This window comes from Poromitra crassiceps (assembly GCF_964638095.1).
Source record: "Poromitra crassiceps genome assembly, chromosome: 3".
NCBI classification, from domain to species: domain Eukaryota; kingdom Metazoa; phylum Chordata; class Actinopteri; order Beryciformes; family Melamphaidae; genus Poromitra; species Poromitra crassiceps.
The window spans coordinates 48,806,551-48,831,657 of NC_139625.1; the positions used below are offsets into that span (position 1 = coordinate 48,806,551).

The window sequence follows — 25,107 nt, forward strand, 5'->3', positions numbered from 1 at the left end:
ACCACAAGAAAACCATTTTTAACACCCTTCGCGGTAATGGATTAAAATACGCCCCCGCAAGGTCCCCCTGTTCAAGAGGGCACATGTACAGACCTGTCTGAAGTTTGCCAATGAACACCTGAATAATTAGAGAAGGCTTGGGAGAAGGTGATGTCAATGATGTAGTCAGATGAGACCAAGGCGAATGGGGGCACTTTGGGTGGACAGTTGTGAAGCTGTTATAGTCCAGTAGATGGCGGTAATGCAACGCTGATGGTGATTGATGCCAACAGAAGAAGAAGAAGCGGCGCGTTTACTTCCCGGTCAGATTTTCTAAAGGTCGCGTGGTGTTTGACAAACAACAGCTGACTCGCTGACACGAGTCTCCAGCTCAATATCCAGAATCATCTGTTAATGCGACTAAGATGTACTCCTTACAAATCACTCTGACTGAAGACTGAAAACACGATGTTTAGCCGTGCTCATGCGCAGATGATTGACAGCTTCAGGCTCCACCTTAAACTCTACACTCCACGCGTCTTCCCTCTCTCACGTGCTTGTGCTCAGGGAGAAGCAGAGATAACTTCAAGTTCCTCCAGTCCAGACCTTAACGTTAGTTGGATATGTCCATGTTCCACAGCTTGTGTTAGTGTAACAGGTCCATGCTGCTACAGACAGGCTCGAGGTGAAACTGGTCTACAGACAGAGAGGTTTGAGATGAAAGCTGGTCTGCAGACAGACAGGCATGAGGTGAATGACTTGTATGCAGGCAGATAGGCTTGAAGTGAAGGCTGATCTACAGACACAGACAGGCTTGAGGTGAACACTACTCTACAACATGAACTTGTCAGAAGCTAAAGCTGAGCTGGAGCTGCTGTTGTCCAGAGTGAAGCCTGCTGAGCTGCCCAGGCTGCTGGACTGGATGAGGAACTCAGGTACACAATGACTCAGGGGTGTTCAATTATTTTTCCTGGGGGGGCCACATGAGAAACCCAGAATGTTGCAGGGGGGCAAACAAATGTCATGCCATAACCTCAAATTTTCTCACTAGATTAAATTATAGAAAACATACTGTGCACTTAGTATTCAGCATTCAGCTATTATTGAAAATCACTCCAAATTGCCAATTCAGGTAATCTCATTCGATGTTTTAGCTTCACTAGTTCAAATCTAGTTAGCTGGGACTCCGGCCCGTATTGTGTTGTGTGTAAGGTATCAGTAGGTGGCACTATGCCGATTTGCATGAAATTTGGCACTGCACTCTGTTGGGTTCCCAGCAGCTCACTCCCCAAGTTTGAAGTCTATCAGACGGTCTGCGAGATAAACCGCTTTTTGTGTTGCCAGTAGGTGGCGCTATACCCAATTGCACGAAATTCGGCACTGAACTCCGCCAGGTCCCCCTAAGTGCACTCACCGGGTTGGAAGTCAATCCAACGAATGGTTCTCGAGATAAACCACTTTTTGTGTTGCCAGTAGGTTGCGCTATGCTAAATTGCATGGAATTTGGTACTGTACTCCATTAGGTCTGCCTAAGCGCACTCCCCAAGTTTGAAGTCGATTGGACGAACGGTTCTCGAGATAAACCGCTTTTTGTGTTGCCAGTAGCTGGCAACTTGGCACTATGACGAAAAGCACGAAATTCGGCACTGCACTCCATCAGGCCCCCCTAAGCGCGTTCCCCAAGTTTGAAGTCGATCAGGCGAACGGTTCTCAAGATAAACCGCTTTTTATGTTTGCCAGTAGGTGGCGCTATGCCGAATAGCATGACATTTGGCACTGAACTCCTAAGCGCACTCCCCGAGTTTGAAGTCAATCCAACGAATGCTTCTCGAGATAAACCACTTTTTGTGTTTGCCAGTAGGTGACACTATGCCGAATTGCACGGAATTTGGCACTGCACTCCATCAGTTCCCCCTAAACGCACTAGTTATTTAAATAAGGTCACATAATAGCCTAAATGTGTGTGATTTGATTAAAGAGATAGTTCAGAGATACAGTACAGATACAGTAGTTGGGGGGAATTTGTCTTTTTCCCCCACTTTCCCAGAGTCAGAAGAAACAAATAAATGCCTAGTTCAGACAGACCTTTATGTATTTGGTGTAGTCTGGAGTATGTCAAAGCAATATCAGGCTATCTTGGCTCATTTGTCGAGTGTCTTGGATCAAATAACAATCAATTGAAATTGTTTGAAACTAAGCAAATAAAGTAATGGGGGGGGGGCACAGTCTCAGACTTTGAAAACCTACGGTTAGTGTGATATATTGCTATAGTCAGTAGGGATGGGCATTTCTAGCAAAAACACTATTCGAAATTCGCTGGCCAAAGTCGACTTTTAATCGAAATTCGAAAATTAAAATTAAAATGTAAAAAAAAAAAAAAATCAAAATTCAATAATTTTTTTTTTTTTTTTTTTTTGAGTGAAATGTTGCATTGTCTCCCCTGATTCTAAGTATAGTCGAATCGCTTGGTTTGAGCAAGTAAAACATTTTTTATAAGCATTTTAAGCAAGGTTTATGGAAAAATTAATGGCGGATTTTTTTTTTCTTTTCTCTCCAATAAACGAATTTCGACTTTCAATAATAAAAGTCGACCTTGTGTGTGTGTGTGTGTGTTAGTCAACTTGTTCCTGTCTGTTAAAGAGACTTCGTTAGTCAGAAGCCCCCTGTGCTCTCCTCTGCAGATGAGCTGGATGAGGTGCTCCTGGACAACAGGAAGGTGATCCTGCAGAACATCTCAGAGGAGCTGAGAGCTGCTCTGCCTCTGGAGGCCGTGCTGCCCAGTGAGGCCTACGCCACACTACAGGTACCAACTACTCTACTGATACTGATACTGATACTACTGCTGCTGTGATGATGGTGAAGGTTACTGATAAGCCGTTTTCCCACATGCGTACCGGAAAATTACCTGTAAGTCAATATCAGACATTTCCCTGAATTTCCCTTCACACCTTAGCACGCGCATGTGGGAATCTAGTCGTCAAATAGCCAGTATGTTGGGGGGCAGGGGGAGGGGGGAGCTTATTTGGGGGGTCGGCAAAACTTGCCACACAATAAATCACACTCGTTTGACAAGAGCAGCGTCAAGCCAGCGTAATAAACACAGCCGATTTCCCCCCTCCCCTCTGAGAGAGGCCAGTCCTTCACTCAGTCCTCCGTACTTCGCAGCAGCCTGACACAGGACAGACACAGCGAGAATGGCAGAGGCTTGCAAGGCAAGCTGCCCAACGCTTGTATGTATGTAGAGAAAGCAAATGCACAAAGCGAAATGTGGAAGTAGTTTGCTTTGATGTGCGCGAATGATTAGATGATGCACTTTGAAGAAGTTGGGATCCGTGTCTGAGAGAAATAGTTGCTGGTTCGATGTTTATCCGTTCACCTGCGTCGCGTTGAAGCACTTTTTACAGACTGGCTTCGTTTGATGTGTCCGGGGTTGCCTTCGGAAATCAGCAAGCTGACATACTGCTCTTATTAGGCTATCACAAGATCATTTTGCCAGTTTGCTTTAATGTGCGCGAATGATTAGATTATGCCCGCTGGAACATTAAGCAACGTGTGTAGGCTACACCTCGCCCATGATTGAAGGACCGCTGTCGCGGAAAATGACTGGACCCGTTTCCACTTGCGTCCCCTTAAGAGCATACCGCTCTTCTGACTGGCTCGAAACTGGTGAAATGTCGGCGACGACGGGGTCGCGCTTATACCGGCACGACGACTTTCCCACATGCAGGCATTAGACCACGTTCCAGTCATTTAGCGGTACAAAGCGCATGTGGGAAAACGGCTATACTGATACTACTGCTGCTGTGATGATGGTGAAGGTGACTTGGTGGTAAAGTGATTTGGTGTTGTTGCAGACTCAGCAGCAGCCTCGGCCCACTCTCCATGTGGATGCGTTCCTGTATGATGAGGAGCAGGTGGACTCTCTGTGTGAGGAGGGCAGGCTGAGCCGGACCTACTGTCTGAGCTGTGGATCCTGCAGGACGGCCCCGCTGGGTGGGAAAACAAACTCACCCAACACACTCAACACCTAATGCACCCCACACCCAATGTAGAGGCTAAGCCAACGCTTTTAGCCAGTGGTTCGCAACCCCTGGGCTGCGGACCACCACCGGTCCGCAAAGCATTTGCTGCCGGGCCATGAGGAAGTTATATGATTCGACAGGGAGAAAAAAGAGAGAGAGAGAAACACTTTGGCTATTTGTGCGGTAATTACGTTGAACTTCGCATGGTCTGTCTGTGTAGTGCTGCCCAGACTGTATAATATACAGTAGTATATATATGAGTGTATATAGTGCTGCCAGCCTTCACCTTTCCTCAGCCCTGTCACGTGTCATGCCCACAACACACACATGCACGCGAGGTCATCAGACGGTCCCACTGGCACTGACCAAAATAATTTAGATGTGCAAGTTGCAGTGAACAAGCTTGAGAAACGTCGCTTGAGTTTTTTTCAGAAGAGGTGGGGGAGATGACATGAGACGTGACCTAATGAGGATGATACACAGAGACAGCAGACTGTAAAAAAAAACGGGGGTGGAGGGCTTTCAACTTGGACCAGCCACTTGGAAATGGTGGTGGGCTGAAAACTATGCTTGACATAACATAACACAACAGCATTCTGAATCAAAGTCCAGGCTGACTATCTAGACATAACACAACACAAGAGCATTCTGGATCAAAGTCCAGGCTGAATATCTAGACATAACACAACACAAGAGCATTCTGGATCAAAGTCCAGGCTGAATATCTAGACATAACACAACACAGGAGCATTCTGGATCAAAGTCCAGGCTGAATATCTTGACATAACACAACACAACAGCATTCTGGATCAAAGTCCAGGCTGAATATCTTGACATAACACAACACAAGAGCATTCTGGATCAAAGTCCAGGCTGAATATCTTGATATAACACAACAGCATTCTGGATCAAAGTCCAGGCTGAATATCTTGATATAACACAACAGCATTCTGGATCAAAGTCCAAGCTGAATATCTTGATATAACACAACACAACAGCATTCTGGATCAAAGTCCAAGCTGAATATCTTGATATAACACAACACAACAGCATTCTGGATCAAAGTCCAGGCTGAATATCCTGACATAACATGTAGACTCCGTTACAACATAGTGCAAAATAACAGGGCATATAGGTGCAGGAAAACAAGAGAAGCAACAAGCAATAAGGCAGTAAAGCAATAAGACAAGTCAAAGACAGTGACATCGTCACTGCACATAGGTGCAAATGGCATGGACATACTTTAAACATAATTAACATTGTTTGCACAGGTGCAAATAGCATATACCTAATTAAACATACAATTAAACATTAGACATACGTAATGGTAGCAGCTACAGTACAGTACAGTACAGCTACTACACTATTTGTGTATGTTAAGGAGTCTCGTGGCCTGCGGGAAGAAACTGTCCCTCAAGCGATTTGTGCGTGCTTTTGGGACCCTGTATCTCCTCCCTGAGGGTAACAGGGAGAACAGGCTGTTGTGGGGGTGGCTTGTGTCTTTGATGATCTTCAGGGACCTCCTGAGGCACCGCTGGTTGTACAGTTCCTGCAGTTCTGGCAGCTCACATCCTGTTACGTGCTGGGCCGCTCTTAGCGCCCTGTGGTCCATGGTGGTACAGTTCCCGTACCAGGTGGTGAAGCAGCCAGTCAGCAGGCTTTCAATGGTGCCTCTGTAGAAGTCCCTGAGGATTTTTGGCCTTAGCCCAAATTTCTTCAGGCGCCTGAGTCCGTGTAGTTGCTGTTGGGCCTTTTTGACAACAGTGGCAGTGTGGCTGGCCCATGTCAGGTCCTGGTGGATGTTGACTCCCAGGTACTTGAAGCTGTCCACCCTTTCCACCACTGTGCCGTTGATGGTGATTGACTACAGATTGACCCCCCCCCCCCCCCCCCCCCAGATTGACCCCCCCCCCTCCTGTAGTCTACAATGATCTCCTTGGTCTTGGAGAGGTGGTTGTCCTGGCACCATTGTTCCAGGGCTACTGGGCACCAGTCGTTGAGGCTGGTCACTTTCTGCTGTTTGGAAATGGGGATGATTGTTGCTGATTTGAAGCAGCAGGGAACTTGCCGGAGGGAGAGGGACTGGTTAAAAATGTCTGTGAATACGCCTGCCAGCTGGTAGGCGCAGGCCTTGAGGACACGCCCAGGGAGGCCGTCCGTGGGGGGCGCTCTGGCAGAGGGGTCGAACCTAGCCTAGAACGCGTTGAGTTCGTCCAGCAGGGTGGGTGATGTGCTAGGGTTCTGCTGTTTCACCCCTTTGAAGTCTGTGGTAGCATGGAGTCCTCTCCACTAGGGCTGCCAACATTCCATCCCAGCAATACGGGACGGTCGGACCAACGGGGGGGGGGGGGGGGGGACAGACAGACAGGTCGCAATATATATGCCTCTTCCCTTAAAAACGGGACAAGTGGCGTCTCTTTTGACCCAAATACGGGATGTCCCGGCTAATACGGGACTGTTGGCAACCCTACTCTCCACAGATGTCTGGGGTTGGAGTCCAGTTTGGACTCCAGCTGCTTGCCGTATTCTCTCCGTGCTTTTTTGATTGTGGCTCGGAGGGCATATTGTGTCTGCTTGTATTCTTCTGGCGTTCCAGAATTGAAGGCGTTGGTCCGGGCGTGAAGGGCAGCCCGAACCTCACTGTTGACCCAGGGTTTCTGGTTTGGCATTATTAGGGGTCCAAGCACGAAGTGCGTGGATCCCTATTGTATCTGTTCCGATTATTTATTTTTTTCTTCTTCTCCGGTAAAACTGTATGTACAGCAGAAACTGTAAGGCTCAGCATAGCCAGACTGGGCACATAGATTGTAAATGTGCCTCACTACTCAGAAACAAAAAATTACCCATATCGGCCAGATGGTGGCGCTATAACAGACCATTTTGCGTTATGGTCCATATCTTCTGAACCGTGTGTCCTATACTCAAAATTTCACTTCTCAGGGATTCCTTGGATCAATACGCATCTATCCATATAGGCCCCGCCCATTTGCGTGTGCCTAGATTTTCCGCCATTTTGAATTTTATCAAAAACCTACTTTTGCGAACTCCTCCTAGACCGTTTGGCCAAATCACACGGGCATTTTTCTGGGACATCTATGGACTACCCCGACCTAAAGTTATTAAAGGATTTTGGATACGTGAAACCGTTTTGAAATGATAAATGTCTAAACTTTTGTGTATTTGCTTTTGTTCTTTTCCTACCCTAAAAGTGTGTGGATCTCAGAAACCATACACCCCCCATCACCCAAACTTTCCACACAGGTTCACGACATCACCCACTACTCAGAGTAAAAAAATTACACCAATCCACCAGACGGTGGCGCTATAACAGCCAATTTCACGTTTGTCGGTCCATAACTTCTGAACTGCGAGCTGTAGAATCAAAATTCCACATCTACTGGTTTCCCTGGAGCATCATGTATCTAACCCACTAGGCCACGCCCATTTCTGTGTGGTAGATTTTCCGCCATTTTGAATTTGATCAAAAACCTACTTTTGCGAGCTCCTCCTAGACCGTTTGGCCAAATCACACAAAACTTTTTCTGGGTCATCTACGGACTACCCCGACCTAAGGTTATTAAAGGGTTTTGGATACGTGAAACCGTTTTGAAATGATAAATCTCGAAACTTTTAATGAAACACACGCCAACACTAAATTGCCCACAACTCATTAACCGGTCAATTACAACTACTGCTGCTACTACTGCTACCACTCCCACTACTACCAACACTACTACTACTACTATTACTACTTCTGCTACTATTACTACTACTACTACTACTACTACTACTACTGGAAGTTGGAATGTAGCATTTTGGGTGGGGTTAATGTGTTTTGGGGTTCTGCATCTGCTGTAACATAATACACAGTTGGTTTAGATGTCACACAGTAATGCCCGATCCACAAAGACTTGACACCCACGTTTGAATAAAAACAAGTTTATGCCATAATAAGGTTACATCCGTGCCTTGTCATTGCTGTGGAAGGATGGTGTAGGGGTAAAGTAGCAGACCCCAAAGCTGGAGGTCCTGGGTTCAAACCACGGCCAGGTAAGTATTTTATTTTTTGAAAATGTAGAATAAAGGTTAATCTGGATATAATTATGTATAACGCTGCTGAATACACACTGTGTACATAGCAGAATAACTGAATATGCCTATTCATGGTAATGTCATATTTTGACGTCATCTTGACATTCCTGTGTAGATGTCTAAATGATCCCCAAATCGGCTGTGATTTGGCCTAGTCCTGGACGTCACTGAAAGATGATATCAGAACATCATGATGTAATTGTGTTTGCTGGGAGCCTTCTTTCAGATGAGAGAGGAAAAACATTCCAATACATTATTGTGTCTTCACATGTGAAAGGTCCAAAAAGAGAATTCAATCTGAATTATCCTTGTCACTCATGTGCTCATTGTAACAGCACAACCCACACCAATTAGTTCAAACACCTCCATTCAGGGCATACTTTTAATGTAAAGTGGTGCATTATGTGTGTAATACAAAAATGTCCTTAATGGTAAATGGACTGCATGACAAGCTGCCATGCAGGGTGCTGGCTATAGTCACCAAAAGCAATTTCAGGGATAAACCCCATCAACCTTCTGTAGTGGACGCCCTACGCCCTATGGTTTGATGTGTGTGTGGGAAAGACACAATGACAACTGAAAATTCTGATTTCAGAACACAAAAGCTCCATCATGAGACAAGAACTAACCTCTCCTGTTGCAAAACACGTTCTTGAACACAGCCACGCAATCTCCAGCTAACATTTCCAAGATATTGAAAAAGTTCATGAAACACCGCAAAATAAGGAGGCAGTATGTGGGGTTTTAATTACGGTTACTGACTTACCTGTCTGAAGTTGAAAGTTTTTCATCCCACGTGGGGTTTGAACTTTGAGCGGCAATGGTCTTTAGTTAGCATAAGTCATGTGCTTTACCAAGTGAGCTATCCAGACTGTTGTATTTAACTTTGTAGACCATATTATATGTATCTGCAGAGCCAGAGAAGTACTTGTCGTATTGACAGTATGTTCTACCCAAATACCACTTTCTGTCCAGATACTTAAAGGGATATTGTACACAAAAACTGCTTTCTATCCAAGTACTACTTCAAGTTTCAAGACATCACCCACTACTCAGAGGAAAAAATTACACCAATCTACCAGATGGTGGCGCTATAACAGCCAACCACCACTACTACTGCTGCTGCTGCTACTACTACTACTACTATTGGCTACTAGTGGCGGCTGTGGCTCAGGAGGTAGAGTGGGTTGTCCACTAATTAGAAGGTTGGTGGTTCGTTCCCCGGCTCCTCCAGTCCGCACGTCGAAGTGTCCTTGGGCAAGACACTGAACCCCAAATTGCTCCCGATGGCTGTGCCAGCACCCTGCGTGGCAGCTGGCCGCCTTCGATGGGTGAATGTAGGCACATTGTAAAGCGCTTTGGATAAAAGCGCTATATAAATGCAGTCCATTTACCATTTACCATTTACTATTCTTAGTACTTCTGCTGCTACTACTGCTACCACTCCCACTACTACCAACACTATTACTACTACTGCTACTACTACTACTACTAGTACTGCTTGGAAACCGTCAGGTCACCGGATCTCAACCAAACTTTGTTTACTTGTGCATATACCAAGTCTGAATAAATGTGCACTATCTGACATATACCCCCCAAGTCACCGGAAGCTTGGACCCCGCATCGCCGCTTGCGGCTATATTTTTGATTGTTTTTGTTGGGAGTATGTCCTCGGTGCATTTTTTTATGAAGCATGACACATAACACAACACAACAGCATTCTGGATCAAAGTCCAGGCTGAATATCTTGACAGAACCATTGACAGTAAATATGACAGAACACAACACAACTAGCCTGGGAAACCAGCCTGTCACGTGAACTCACATTTCATTTGGTTCTGCGAGACGGTCTGGCCCCAAGGCCTGGGAGGGTGTTAAGCAGAAGCTGCAAAGCGGAAGAGCCAATCAGCGACTGCGCTCAGTGCCCTGTGATTGACAGTGCAAGTTGGCCAATCAGGGGCGGACTGACGTAGTTGATGACGTGATACAGGCTGACGCTGTAGCAAAGATGGCGGCTTCCGAAGTAACTAGCAGTAATGTGAACGTTAGCATAAACACAGCCATAAGTGAAGTTATTGCATAAATAGACTCAATAACAACAATTAAACAAGAGCAAGTTTCTCGGCGGAGAAGACGTTTTCGCTATTCTACCGACTGGATTTGGCAAAAGTCTGATCTATTAAATTGCTAATGTTGCTGCTGTCTCTGAACTAAACAGCGCCCTGTGATGACGTCACTTGTTTTGGTACGCTGATTGGCTGAAGGCGTTTGTCAACGCAACTACGCCCGCCCATGCTCCCGCCCCTAAGGACTGGGTGAAGAGTTGGAGCCAGACCGTCTCACTGAACCAAATGAACGTGACAGGCTGGTTTACAGGCTACAACACAACAGCATTCTGGATCAAAGTCCAGGCTGAATATCTTGAGAGCCACAAAAGCACTGAAAATTCTATTTCCAACATCCTCATCACATCATCTCTCCTCGATGGGACTGGACCACCAGGCCTCCCACAGTGGGAGTGTGCAGTGCAGGGGTGCCCACACTTTTTTACCTTGCGAGCTACTTTTAAATAGGCTGGTAAACCAGCCGATCACGTGAACTCACATTTCATTTTGTTCTTTGTTTACGTCTGGCCTGAAGCTTTCACGCAGTGTTTGCAGTGGGCGGAAGTTGGGCGGGTGTACTTGCTTTGACAGACAACTCCTTCAGCCAATCAGCGTTTGATCCAGTCAAAATCCACTCGGGAGAACGGCAAAAATACATTTTCCGCCGAGAAACTCCGCTGTTGCATACTCCTGTACTTGTTTAATTGTTGTTATTGAGTCTATTTCTGCAATAACTGCACTTTATGGGTGTTTAAACTCGATGAACGTTGACATTACTCCTCGCTAGTGGTGTTCCTGATTGGCCGGTTACGATGTCAACTATGAGGCGAGTCGCTGATTGACTCGTCCGCTTTGCAGTTTAACCCTTGTACCCCCCTTATATTTTGTTGCACTCCCTAGGGTCCAGCAGCTGGATATTGATATTGATACTTGTTTTTTATATTCATAATAAAAATTAGGAATTAGGCAGCCTAGGAATCGAGCGCGCGTAGCTTGCAAGATTCCTAGTTCATGGAAAGGAGCACTAATTCCTACACCAAACACACCTGACACATCATCACAGATCTGTGGAGTTTTGTGTTCTCAAACCTTTTGAATTTTGAAGTTCTCCTCTCCTATCCTCTCTTATCTCCTCCTCTCTCCTCTCCTCTCCTGCTCTCTCCTCCCCTCTCCTCTCTCCTCTCCTCTCTTCTCTCTTCTCTCTGGCAGATTTCATCTCTCACTCGTTCTCCATCTCTGAGCTTCAGTTCATCTTCCAGAACGTTCTTCCAGATCTGAGCGGTGGGATGCTGCTGGACGTGGGCTCCAGACTGGGAGCCGTGCTGTACGCGGTGAGGGCAGTGGAACACAGGAGAATACAATAGGATTGATTAGAATACAATACAATACAGTACACTAGAATAGTTTGATAATTTGTTTGCATGTCATGTTTTAAAATATTTAATATTCTAATAAAAGTGCTGTGAGAAGAGCTAATCTGTGTGTGTGTGTGTGTGTGTGTGTGTGTGGTGTGTGCACGTGTGGTGTGTGTGTGCAGGGTTACCTGTACAGCTCTGCGGCCAAGCTGGTCGGGGTGGATATCAGTGAAGAGTTCGTCAAACTGCAGAATTCCACAGTGGAGAAATACGGCTTCTCTGACCGAGTCCAGGTCAGGGCTCAACAATAAGGCTTTGCCCGGGGGGAGTAAATTGCCATGTCGGGCTAGTAAATCTAGCAACTCACTTACACTCAATTATAATACTCTTATACAGCACATTCATGACATTATTGTGCTTTCTTTCGACTCTATGAGAGCTAACGTTACTAATGGTCACAAATTTAAGCTATTCATTATTTTACCAGTAGGAGGCTCTGCACACCACATCTACTGTAGATCAAAGAACCAATCTCCTGTAGCTCATGTTGAGAGCAACACCTGTAACTTCACCGTGGCTAAACGTGTTTCAACAGGCTACTGGAGACACATGTTACCTCCCGGACGGACGGTCATATTATAAAAACATAGGATAATAGCGCATTTGTAGTCAGGTTGGCCAAGACATGCCGCTATTTTGTTTAGCTAGCAAAAGTTAGCAAGTTAACTTGCCGGTACGTCACATTTCATTCGCCATATGAGTGAAAATGCAACGTTCATTCAACTCAACCATTATTTTTAGCTGTATAAACCATTTACTTAAGCAACACCGGAGATGATGAGAAACAACCAACAGCAGAGGTAGCATCATGGTAATAGTAGAGCAAGAGCGAATGTTTAGGGAAAATATCACTCCATAACAACATAAATATATACATTAATCAATGGCATAGGCTTGTTTGTATTTATAATATGCAGTCATCAAAGCGAAACAATTAGCTGCTTAGAGTTTAAAGATGAATACATTTAATGAGAAGTAATTGTACCTGCTTACTTCACAGCATTATCAAACAGAGTACATCTTCACAAATAATTGATACGAGCAACAAAAAACGCAACGCGTTTCAACCGTTGGTTTTCATCAGGCTGTATGGAAGGGCGTCGACCGCCGCACCTGTATAAATAAGAGAGCATACGTGGCACAGGTAAAGTGGAGTGACGTGGAGGGGGCAGAGCCCTGACGTCAGAGGAAAAGATGTGCTCTACTAGAATAAACATAGAACTAGCAGAGATCCATAGATAATGATATCATACACAAGTGTGTCAGCAATAGGCTACAAGGCGCATACATATATGCTGTAGGAAAATACAATATGAGGTACTGCAAAGCATATCAGCAATATAGGCTCCAAAACATAAGCATATGATGCAGGAGTAGCAGAGAGCAATACATAGAATTAATAAATGCAACTGTGGACATTCCAGCAATAAAGACTTCATGAAATATTCCCGGACCGAAGCTAAATAAAACATGCAAGGTCCAGCTCCTCATTAAGTCCGTTAGGAGCAGAGGTATCCAGCCTGTGGATCCAGTGCGCTTCACGCTGGAGAAGCGTCCTGTCCAGATCGCCACCCCTCGGGTGAGGTTTGACAGTGTCTATGGCCCAGAAACGGAGGTCTGAAACACTGTGATTATGCTGGACAAAGTGATCGACCAGGGGGGCCTTGGTGTCCTGACGCCGGAGCGCGCTCTTGTGCTCCGTGATGCGTATGCGTAAAGGACGCAAGGTCTTCCCGATGTACCAAAGCGGGCAGGGGCAAGAGATGGCATAAATATGCAGTCATGACTGCATTGCTTACAAAAGCACAGAATTACTAATGGCACAATGAATGAAACATGCTGTCTTCACTTCTATCAGCAAAACCAATTAATAGGAGGCCACGTCCCCTGTCCTGGTTGTCATCCGGGGAGAGGAAGTGAAGAGGGTGGACTCTTACAAGTATCTTGGGGTCCAAATCAATATAATAAATGTGATTTAGGCCAACTTAAAGGATTTTGGTGTCTGCAAAAGTGACAGCGTTTCTACTGTTTTCGTAGAATGACCCAAGATCGTTAAGATCTTGGGTCAAGAGCTAAAGTGACATTATGTGAAGTGAAGTTGACCTTTGAACTTTTGGATAGAAAATGTCATCACTCCATTTTATTCTATTGACATTTGTGTAAAATGTTGTCATAATTAGTGTATTAATTCTTGAGTTATGGCCAAAAACGTCTTTTGTGAGGTCACAGTGACTTTAACCACCAAATTGTAATCAGTTCATCCTTGAGTCCAAGTGGACGTTTGTGCCAAATTTTAAGGAATTCCCTCCTGAGAGCTTATGAGAATGAGAATGAGACGTATGGACGCATGTCAGACACATGAAGCAGGGTCATGTGGCCGTTACTAGGCATGGGCCAGTATGCGATTTTGACATCTATGTTAGGTTAACAGTATGTTAGGGGTTATATAACACATAGAACATAAATAATCAAATTATTTTCTGAAGACGGATGGTGTGTGAGTGACTTCCGTTATGAAGAAACCCTGGATCAACAGTGATGTCCGGGCTGCCCTCCACGCCAGGACCACCGCCTTCAACTCTGGAACACCAGAGGAATACAAGCAGACAAGATATGCCCTCCGAACCACTATAAAAAGAGCACAGAGAGAATATGGGAATATGCTAGAGTCCAAACTGGACTCTAACAACCCCAGGCATCTATGGAGAGGACTCCATGCTGCCACTGACTTCAAGGGGGAGAAACAGCAATCCCCCCACACATCACCCTCCCTGCCGGACGAACTCAATGCATTCTACACTAGGTTTGACCCCTCTGCCAGAGCGCCCCCCCTCCTCTCCTACCCCTCAGCGCACCGCAGCGACAATCATCCCCATTCCCAAGCAGCAGAAAGTGACCAGCCTCAACGACTGGCGCCCAATAGCCCTCACGCCCATAGCCAGCAAGTGCTTTGAAAAGCTGGTTATATCACAGATCCGCCCCACACTCCCCCTGGACCACGACCCGCTACAATTTGCATACCGCCCCAACAGGAGCACAGCGGATGCAGTAGCACACGTGCTCCACACCGCCCTCTCCCACCTGGAGGGGAAGGACACCTATGTGAGAATGCTGTTCATGGACTACAGCTCAGCATTCAACACCATAGTACCCTCCAGGCTGATACGCAAGCTCAAGGATCTGGGACTAAACACAGCAATGTGACTGGATCCTGGATTTCCTGACAGATCGCCGCCAGGTGGTGAGAGTGGGCAACCTCACCTCCTCCCCACTGACCATCAGCATAGGAGCGCCCCAGGGGTGCGTCTCCAGCCCCTTCTGGTACGACCTCTACACCCACGACTGCGTGGCGACTCAATCTTCGAACACCATCGTGAAGTTTGCAGACGACACAGCAGTCGTGGGGCTGATCTCCAGGAGCGACGAGACGGCCTACAGAGAGGAGGTGGGGGCACCCCCCCCCCCAATCACCATCAACGGCACAGTGGTGGAAAGGGTGGACAGCTTCAAGTACCTGGGAGTCAACATCCACCAGGACCTGACATGGGCCGGTCACACTGCCACTGTTGTCAAAAAGGCCCAACAGCGACTACACGGACTCAGGCGCCTGAAGAAATTTGGGCTAAGGCCAGAAATCCTTAGGGACTTCTACAGAGGCACCATTGAAAGCCTGCTGACTGGCTGCTTCACCACCTGGTACGGGAACTGTACCACCATGGACCGCAGGGCGCTACGAAGAGTGAGACACGCGGCCCAGCACGTAACAGGATGTGAGCTGCCAGAACTGCAGGAACTGTATAACCAGCGGTGCCTCAGGAGGTCCCTGAAGATCATCAAAGACACAAACCATCCCCACAACAGCCTGTTCTCCCTGTTACCCTCAGGGTACAAATGTACCCTCAGGGTACAAATGAACACAAATCGCTTGAGGGACAGTTTCTTCCCGCAGGCCACGAGACTCCTTAACATGCACAAATAGTGTAGTAGCTGTACTGTACCGTACTGTAGCTGCTACCATTATGTATGTCTAAGGTTTAATTGTATGTTTAATTAGGTATATGCTATTTCCACCTGTACGTCAAATACGTCAAATTTAAAATGTTTAAGCACGTCTAAAGTATGCACATGACATGTGCACCTATGTGCAGTGAATATGCCACTGTCTCTGACTTGTCTTATCACTCTACTGCCTTATTGCTTGTTGTGTCTCTTGTTGTTTTTGCACTCATATGCCCTGTTTTATTTGTACTATGTTGTAAACGGAGTCCACAGCACAAGAATTTCACACGTGATACTTGTACCACGGAGTGACAATAAAAATCTTGAATCTTGAATCTTGAACTTGTGGCGTGTGGCATCGTGCATATTGCACAAAATATGGTGGGCACGGTATTACAGGGAAATCTTATGGTACGATAACTGTGGTTTGCTTGATATTGCGGCATCATCGTGGTTATCGTCACATCCCTAGTTGTTACTGATTATAAAACGGATAGCTCCGGTCCTAGATTGTGATAGGCTGAGCCGCGTTCGAAGCCATTGTATAATACTCTATAAACACACACCTGTGACCACATCACAATATCACTGCGCCATATTAGCTAGCTACGTTAGCTAAGCCCGCTGTCTTTAACAATGTATGTCAGCCTCAAAACGCCACTGAGTGACCAAAACATTAGCTTGTTAACCATTTCGAGCCATGCTCTTCCTATGGGGGCATTGTTGAGATTTCAGCAATAATGCGGGTATTATTGCGCTGTTTTTCTGGGGGTCTCTCTTTGGTGTAGAGCAGGGGTTCTCAACTTTTTTTTTTTAATTGCTGCGGACCGGGGTGGCAGGGGCACGTTCTGAAGGATAGGATTTAATGGATATTAAATGCATAGTGCATAGTTCATACGTTTGGATCCAGTATCAAATATCAAATACACAAATATTTTCCTCACATGAACATAATATAAAAGCAATTGCAACTCACCATGTGTCTCCCACACACCGCACAGCCTGTGTTTATTCCTCTTTCTCATGTCTGTGAGATGTTTTGTTAGTTCAAATCGATACATTTTGTGGATGGCCACAAGAAATGCATTTCCAACACTTAAAGGATGACTTTACCGATAACCAACCCACTTTGTATCATTAATAATCTTTAATATAAGCACATGGCAGTGTTCTCTCTCTGTTTTGCTCACGGAGATCTCCCATTTACTCCTCTGGCAAAGCGTGCCGTTGTGACACGTTTTACGTCACAACGGACCTGCTCGAGAGGCAGAATCTGCTCTGAGGGCAGCTGTTATTGTTTATTTTTGTTTTTTAAGTATGTGCACATCCATGAAGAATTGCATGGAGAGCCTTAACAAGCCTTAATGACTTGCAGCTGGCGGGTTGGAGTTTCTGCAGGATGATTTTTCTCTGTGAGGTAAACAGAGAGAGAAGGTAAACACTGCCCATGTGCTTATATTACTGAGATTATATATGATACAAAGTGGGTTGATTATCGGTAAAGCCATCCTTTAATGATTTCACTTTAGTCGTATTTTTTACTACACAAAAGAGGTGCATTGTAACCTGACAAACCAATCCAGCGCGTTTTAATGCATGTGTGGGGTGGGGGGGGGCACAATGTTTTATTATGATCCTCTCCTTGTGCCTGTCTTTTTACTTTCGATTTCAACTACCGCTCGCTCTCTTCTGTCTGTCTGTCTCTCTCTTGCTCACTCTCTATCTCACTCTCTGTCTCTCTCTCTTGCTCTATCTCACTTGCTTTCTGTCTCTCTCTCTCTCTTTCTCCCTGCCGAATCATATCGCTTCCTCACGGCCCGACAGCAAATGCTTTGCGGAATGGCACCGGTCTGGGGCCTGGCGGTTGGGAACCACTGGTGTATAATACAGATGACATGTGATTATACAGCAGGCAGAACACTGAACTGACTGGAGGGGGGCTTGAAGAACTACATTGCTTGGCGGAAGATTATTTGTTTTTGTTTTTTGCTCAAACCTTACCAGAGCCCTGTACCACGAAACATGATTACTGGTTTAGCGAGGTAACTTCAGGTTTAACCCTAGTTTGGCCATACCACGACGCTAGTTAACTTCTTATTGAGATAGATCACCATAGCAACTTATGCTCTATGGCTAACCTGCTCTGTAGCAGGTTAAGTTCAGAGGATAAGATCAAAACCCATGAAAGACCCACCTGCTTACCAATCAGCTCTCTGGAAACAACGAGTCACCATTCATATGGTCCCCATATGAAAAATACATTGCATTCAAATGAAAAAGAAAAAGAAAAAAAAGGCTCCTGTTGAATTAATCAAGGACTAAAGCCTTGCACTTGTTGCAGGCTACATTTAAATTAAGCCCTACTTACCACTTTGGAATATGTTTTTATATATTCATTTTTGTGCTCTCAAGTAGCCTAGATACGTTGTTTGACCCCGCCGATCGATTGCAACTGAATGGTGAGTGGAGAAATATCACTAAACCGGCATAAAAAGGTTACATAAACGTCTCCAAAGTGCACAGGGCCGTGTGCGCAATGGAGCTGAGGCAGTGAAATTGGTCATACATGCTAGAATAGCCTACTACATCTAAGCAATTTAATATGGCCTGCACACAGATGATTCATATCTAGGCTACTCCTGCATTTTGCAGCTGCAACTGTGTTGCTTTTGGCCTGTATGATGTGATTGAACTTCATATTTCCAGCATCATTATATGAAATATGGAGATATGCGACTCTGCTGACAATAGCCTATATATGTGACCACAAAATAGGCTATTTTTTAATAAATGAAATCTGCCTGCACGTACCGTGTCGATTCAGTTCAGAAGCCTTTTTTTATTTTATTATCATTCTTTTTTTTATTGATAGCCTATAGGAATTATTCAATCAGTGTGACTAAACACATCATGAGATCATTATTATTCATTGAGCCTAAATGGTCTATACATACGGATTTTGGACTGAGATAGATTACACATTGCCATTAAAACCTGGATGTCAACAAAACTACTCAAACTGAACACTAACAAGACTGAGCTCATGGTTGTGGCCCCCAAGGCACTGCTCCGGAAGGTTGGAGATCTCCTCCTCCACGTGGACGGCTGCTCCATCTCCGTCTCCCGAAGTCCATAACCTGGGTGTCATTTTTGATTCCACTCTCTCATTCCAGTCACACATCAAATCTGTTACCAAGGCTGCCTTCTTCCACCTCAAAAACATTTCCCGTCTTCGGCCGTCACGCTCAGACTCTGTGGCTGAGACCCTCATCCATTCATTCATTACCTCCCGGTTAGACTATTGCAATGGAGTCCTGTTCGGGGCACCCAGCAAAGCCCTGGACAGGCTTCAGTATGTGCAGAACTCGGCTGCTAGGGTTCTCACCCACACCAAGCCCTGGCAGCACATCACCCCCACCCTCATCCGCCTCCACTGGCTCCCAGTCAAGTTCCGCATCTCCTTCAAACTCCTCCTCCTCACATACAAGTCCCTCCATGCCCTCGCCCCCCAATATTTGTCTGACCTCCTCCACCAGTACACTCCATCCCGGGCCCTAAGATCTGCTGATGTGGGTCTCCTCTCCATCCCCCGCACCAGGTTGTGGACCTTCGGCGACAGAGCCTTTAGTGTGGCGTCTCCAACCCTCTGGAACTCTCTCCCCCCCGAGATCCGCAATGCTCCAACACTGGCCATTTTCAAAACAGCTCTCAAGACGCATCTTTTCAGCCAGGCTTCTCCCCATTAGTTAGATAGGTTTATTTATTTTTTCCCTCTACCTACGGGTCCTCCCCCCCTCCCTACTGCCCCTTTTCCCTACCCCCCATTCCTGACTTGTAAAGCGACCTTGGGTTTCTAGAAAGGCGCTATATAAATTTGATTTATTATTATTATTATTATTACCGGTACTCGCAAAAAAGAAATGCCGGTTTTATTGAGTTTATTGAGAGGGTGAATTGAGTTGCTGTAGGATACGTGGAGGTAGAAACCGCTCTTCAAATAAATTACTGATGTGGATAAAAGTGGTAACTTTAGACAGTCATTCGGGAACAGACTAATAATATCCAATTCGGATTTTGATTCTGACATTAGTAGTAGTTGGCTTTGAACGAATGAGGAAATAGGCGTGTCTGGCGCTGTAAAAGCTGCTCTGAGCTGGAGCAGTCCATATTGCATTGTGATTGGCTAGTTGTTAAAAACCACGCCTCTTTGCGGGCACGAGCTCCTGTGCACGAGCATTTTCATGTGCACGCGCTCTCAACTTGATTAGAAAAACCTGGTTCCAGTTAACGAGTGTCGACCTACGTTCGGGGTACAAGTTAGCTACAATCGGGCTTATCTGGTTTAGACAAACCAGATCAAGGGACAGATCCTGGATCTTCTTATACAACATTCGTGGTATACGGCTTGGGTGTGCCTTAAACACCTTGTAAAATCACTTATTGTTAACTACTACAACAGAACCAACAGACCAGTGCTTGTCTCTCTCCGTCTCTCCCTCTCTCCATCTCTCTCTGTCTCTCTCAGGTTCTCCATGCAGACGTGTGCAGTCAGGATGTTTTGCTGCAGAACGCAGATGTTCTGGTCATGAACAACGTCTTCGAGTATTTCATGGAACCCAGTGAGCAGATAAAGTGAGGAGCCACACACACACACACACACCTCTTTTTGTCTGCTTTCTATGTCTGTTTTATAGAGTACAAAGAAATGTGCTGACCAGATGTTAAAATTTAAGTCCATTGGCCAGCTAGAGGGCTAGCTGGCCGTGCTATATTGTTTTGTCTTGGTTTTAGATTTTCTTTTTATTCTTTCATTTTCTTTCATTCTTATTTGTTAGTGTGTGTGTTTTTTGTATTTTATTTCATTGCTTGTGTGTCATGTAATGTGTATTGTTGTCTTGGACCCCAGGAAGACTAGCTGTCATCTAGGCGTCAGCTAATGGGGATCAATATAATAAACACACACGCACGCATGCGCATGCATGCGCACACACACAGACACACACACACACACAGACACACACACACACACACACACACACACACACACACACACACACACACACACACACCTTTCTCCCAAGGGGCGACCTCCAAGCCTGAAAAGTTATGCCAATGCAGAAGTCCCCTCAACCTGAATTCTTTCTAACGGCCAGCATTCTTTCCACTGGCTCAAAAAGAAGTCTGATTGTATGGAAGTCAATGGCAAAATTACCCTACTTCTCACTTTCCTAATGAGTTTATGGTCTCAATCGCTAGTTTCAAGTCTGCTTCAATACAGCATGAGTCAATTAGACGATAAACGGACTATGTTTTGGGGCATGATTGACAGGTTGTCTGTCCAGTGATCAGGCAGCTCGCCAATCATGGACCAATAGCAGGCGGAGCTGTGGCTCTGTGGGAAACCCCTGGTCTCACGCTAGCTATTTCTGGCTAAAAAAACAACAAGATGGCGACAGTCAAAACACCAAACTGGAGGCTTCAAAACGGGAGTCCATAAACTTTTTCTTTCCGTTATTTATACAGGTGGAGTCTCACTGAGAGCAATGCTCTCTTTTTCAGGAGTGCCCTGTTCACATTCACACACATTCACACCTGGAAGTTGACCAGTACAACCACAGTCTCATCTGCTGGCCACTGATCAGCTCCACTGGAGCGGTTGGGGCTAAGGGCCTTGTTCAAGGGCACCTCTGTAGTGGTAATGAAGGAGGGGCAAGCACTGCCTTTTCACTTTCCCCACCCAGATGTATCCTGCCGGTCCCGGGGATTGAACCAACAGCCTTCCGGTCACAAGCTCGCTTCTCTAACCTTTAGGCCACCACTGCCCCAATTGGTGAGGTCATGGTGGCTATGTCCATATAAATTATTTATACAGTCTATGGTCTCTCCTCTCTCAGAGCCTGGAGCTTTGTCTTCCATCACTTCAGGAAGAAAGGTTCTCTGCTGCTGACCGTCCCCAGTCTGCAGGAGGCGCTCTGCAAGCTGCAGGTAACACACACACATCCCAGAATAGACACAAACATACGTCCCATAATACACACACATTGAATCCTTAAAAACGTGCTTTTACTTGATTTTATTTTTTCACTCACTTAGCTTGTGCTTAAAGTAATTGTTTATGTCCTTTGTATATCCTTTGTATGCTGTATTTATGTGCACATAAATCATTCAATGTGTCTGTGTGTAGCAGGGGTCCGAGCCTCCCGGCTGGCTGGAGGAGGTTCCTCTGGACTACGATGTTTACCTGAGCAAAGACTCCGCCCCTGAGGACCTAAGACAGATCCACCTGTACCGAGTCACATGACCTACAGGTCCACCTGTACCGAGTCACATGACCACATCCACATCACATCACCTGTACATGGAACAAGTTAGCCTTGAAGGCTTTCTGTCAGAAAACCTCACCAAATTGTTGTGCTTTCCTAACCCTAGTAATAACAAATCTTTGAAATGTAACTGAATGTTTTCATAGAATAAATTGCTTGTTAAAAATCTGTGTGGCTTGACCAGGAATTGAACCACAGTCCTCAAATTGGAAGACAAGCACCTTACCCATTAAGCCAGATGCCCAAGCATACCCTGAGCTGAACATTTTCAACCCCTAACCTTAACCAATTGTGTTTACTTGCCTAACCTTAACCAACAACAACTGTTCTCTTTGGCTAACTTCTTCCATGTGCACATCACACACAGATCCACCTGTACCGAGTCACATGACTCGTTTCAGTAAGGCCACTCAGGTCATCGGACCAAGGACTGTTAATTGTCCCCTGAACCAGACTCAGAACAAAAGGTGAGCGGGCTTTCTCGTCCATAGCACCAACACTGTGGAATCGCCTCCCCCTAGGTATGAGATTGGCAGACTCAGTGTCCACTTTTAAATCGCTTCTTAAAACCTATTTATTTAAACAAGCTTTTTATTAACTCATTGAGTGCCAATGACGACAATCGTCGTCAATTCAAATACTAACGTAGAGTGCCAATGACGACGATTGTCGTCAATTGACGGTGGGACGTGGATCAAAGCCAGATCCATCTCCTGTGAAAGTATGGTGGATGTTGAATGTGTAAAAGCTATTTTACGGACCCATTAGGTGGCGACAGTGCTCTCCAGATTAGAGAAAGGCGAGGAAAAAAGAGAGAAGAAGTCATGGGGAAACGGAAATCGCATCGGTATGCATCGATATGCATGAAGCATAACGTTAGCTGTGCCTGCAGCAGCCAATCTGCTGCCACAATTGAGCCCCTCCGTGTCCGCTGCGATAGCCCATCTGCATGATTAGTTGTGGAGTTGTTATTATTCTCAACTGCAAGCGATGGGAGCCATTGACAAATACACGTGGAACGCTGTAAAAAAGCTGGATGTAGCGCACTTTTCAGTGCAGAGCAAACTCAGCAGAGCCACCAGAGACACACCCACGGAGGAGGGGTTTGCAGTTGAGGGGGGGGGGGGGGGGCGCCGGGCAGCATACAACACCGACCCAGACAGCAGGACAGGATTGGCAAATACAAGCTAGAATATCTGATGCCCACCAGCAGTAAATCAAGACCAGCAAGAAGCTGCAACCAGCAGCGCACGCAGGGGCCGCAGCTAAAAAATATTATTTTGCCAAACAAAATTCTTTTGTTTTCACTGTTTTATTGAAGGAAATTATTTTTGAGGTGTCACATCAGAAAATATTAGCTTCAGAGTCAGTCATGTGCTTGAAATGCTTCATTTCACAAAAGGCTAATTATCTCAGCTTCTAATTTGAAACGTCTCTTTTTGGTGAAATCAACCTATCTTCTCCGGCTCATAACTAAAGAACGGAAAATGATATCAATAAACTTTTTTTTGCTGATAGAAGAGAGTCTCATCGTTCTTTGGGCGTGTTCTGTGTTTACATAGTAATATCACACAATATTCTGTGGGCCTCGAGAAATCACTGAAAACACTCTGAAACTCTGGCACTGGGAGCGTCCGTTCTCCAAAAGTGGCTGGCACTCAATGAGTTAATTTGATCCCACTCGCTTCTTTTTATTTTTTATTTGTTGCCTGTTTGGTTTTCATTTTTGTTGTTTTATGTGCTGTTCCTGCACATGCTATTGTTGTGTTATTTACCTGTTGCAGTTTGTGCCGGTTGACATTTTTAGCCTGCTTTTGTGTACCTGTTGGCTAAATTTTAGTCTCGCTGGCCAGCCTCCTCTCCCTTCTGTCCGAGGAGTCTGGCGCCTCAGGTCTCCATAACTGGGATAAACCCTCCCCTGCTCTACTCTGCTCTCCCATTGGAAGCGTCGATTTCAGATGCTGCCGGATTTCCGCTCGGTCATTGGCTCCGACCATGTCAATCAGAGCGGCTTCCGCTCCCTCCTCCCTGTGTGTCTGTTGTGGAAGGAGCTGTGGCCGATTTTACCAACGGGCTTTACCGGGGCTGAAGCCCCGGGGCCCGGGACATCAAGGGGCCCAAAAAAAAAAAAAGAATTGGATATAATAATAACAGCAATAATAAATACTAAATAATAATAATAAAAGTGCTTGTTGTGACATCTCAGTGGCAATGTTTTCTTTCCAATCAGGCTGTTTATGAAAGAACATGATGGCTAAACCTACAGTTTGTGTTTGTAAGTTAGAATGCTGACAGGAGAGCAGGTGGTGACATGAAAGTTAGTGAGAAAAGGAGAAGATACTGAATAATGACATCACAACCGTATAATCCTAATGTTGATTTAAAATGAGATATTCCTTTAAATACGGCTAAAAAAGGTAAAAAAAAAAACACTAAAAAAAAATTCGGCGGCGCCCAGCCCTTCCGCTTGAGGGGGGGGCCCTGCAGAGATGAATAGCCCCAGGGCCCATGAAGTGTAAAATCGGCCCTGGGGAGGAGATGTTTGGGGGGACAGCGTTGCAGACAGGGCCCAGGACTCACCGCTCTCCAGTTTTGTGTCTAGCGTCCAGCCCGCCGCCGTGCACTATCGGCACCACCGACCAAAAGCCATCGTTTACCCGGGGAGTCGGACGGTTTCGGGGGTGTCTCGCCAGCTGGGCGAGTTAAGTTTTAACCCTCATTTAATTCATGTTAAATGTTGCGTGTGTCATTCCCTCCCTGCCCCTGTATGCTGTGCGTAAAAGGAGAGGACGAAAAGTCTGAGGTTTTTACTGTGGGTGGCAAACTTACCTGTAGGTACTGTTAGTAGGAGTCATCTCTCTGTGGCCAGTTTAATGTGTGTAACCCCAGCATTTTGGGGTAGCCCTTCTTAGCAGCCTATCTTAGTTGCTGTGGACTGTATGCATGCTGTATGCATGCTTTGAGTGCTGCCATTTTTACAAAAACAATAATAGCTGCCCCTCTCATTCAAGATTCAAGATTCAAGATTTATATTGTCACTCCATGGTACAAGTATCACGTGTGAAATTCTTGTGCTGAGGACTCCGTTTACAACATAGTACAAATGTGACAGGGCAAAAACAACAAGAGACACAACAAGCAATAAGGCAGTATAGTGATAAGACAAGTCAGA

The 25,107-nt window shown here is 45.6% G+C and overlaps 1 protein-coding gene across 3 annotated transcripts; it reads left to right on the forward strand.

The window, feature by feature from the left end:
- The first annotated feature begins 568 nt into the window (after nucleotides 1–568).
- LOC310773912 (uncharacterized protein) lies at nucleotides 569–24,070 on the forward strand. Of its 3 annotated transcripts, none has more exons than XM_083633913.1 (8): nucleotides 569–914; nucleotides 2,661–2,782; nucleotides 3,834–3,972; nucleotides 11,408–11,529; nucleotides 11,736–11,846; nucleotides 20,138–20,244; nucleotides 21,485–21,597; nucleotides 21,797–24,070. In XM_083633913.1, the coding sequence occupies exons 1-8, from the start codon at nucleotides 818–820 to the stop codon at nucleotides 21,874–21,876; spliced, it is 891 nt and encodes a 296-aa protein (XP_083490039.1). In that variant the 5' UTR covers nucleotides 569–817; the 3' UTR covers nucleotides 21,877–24,070. The 3 variants fall into 3 exon arrangements, with proteins under 3 accessions (XP_083490039.1, XP_083490037.1, XP_083490038.1); XM_083633911.1 differs by having other exon boundaries at nucleotides 21,507–21,597; XM_083633912.1 differs by having other exon boundaries at nucleotides 21,507–21,597; nucleotides 21,800–24,070.
- The last annotated feature ends 1,037 nt before the right edge of the window (nucleotides 24,071–25,107 follow it).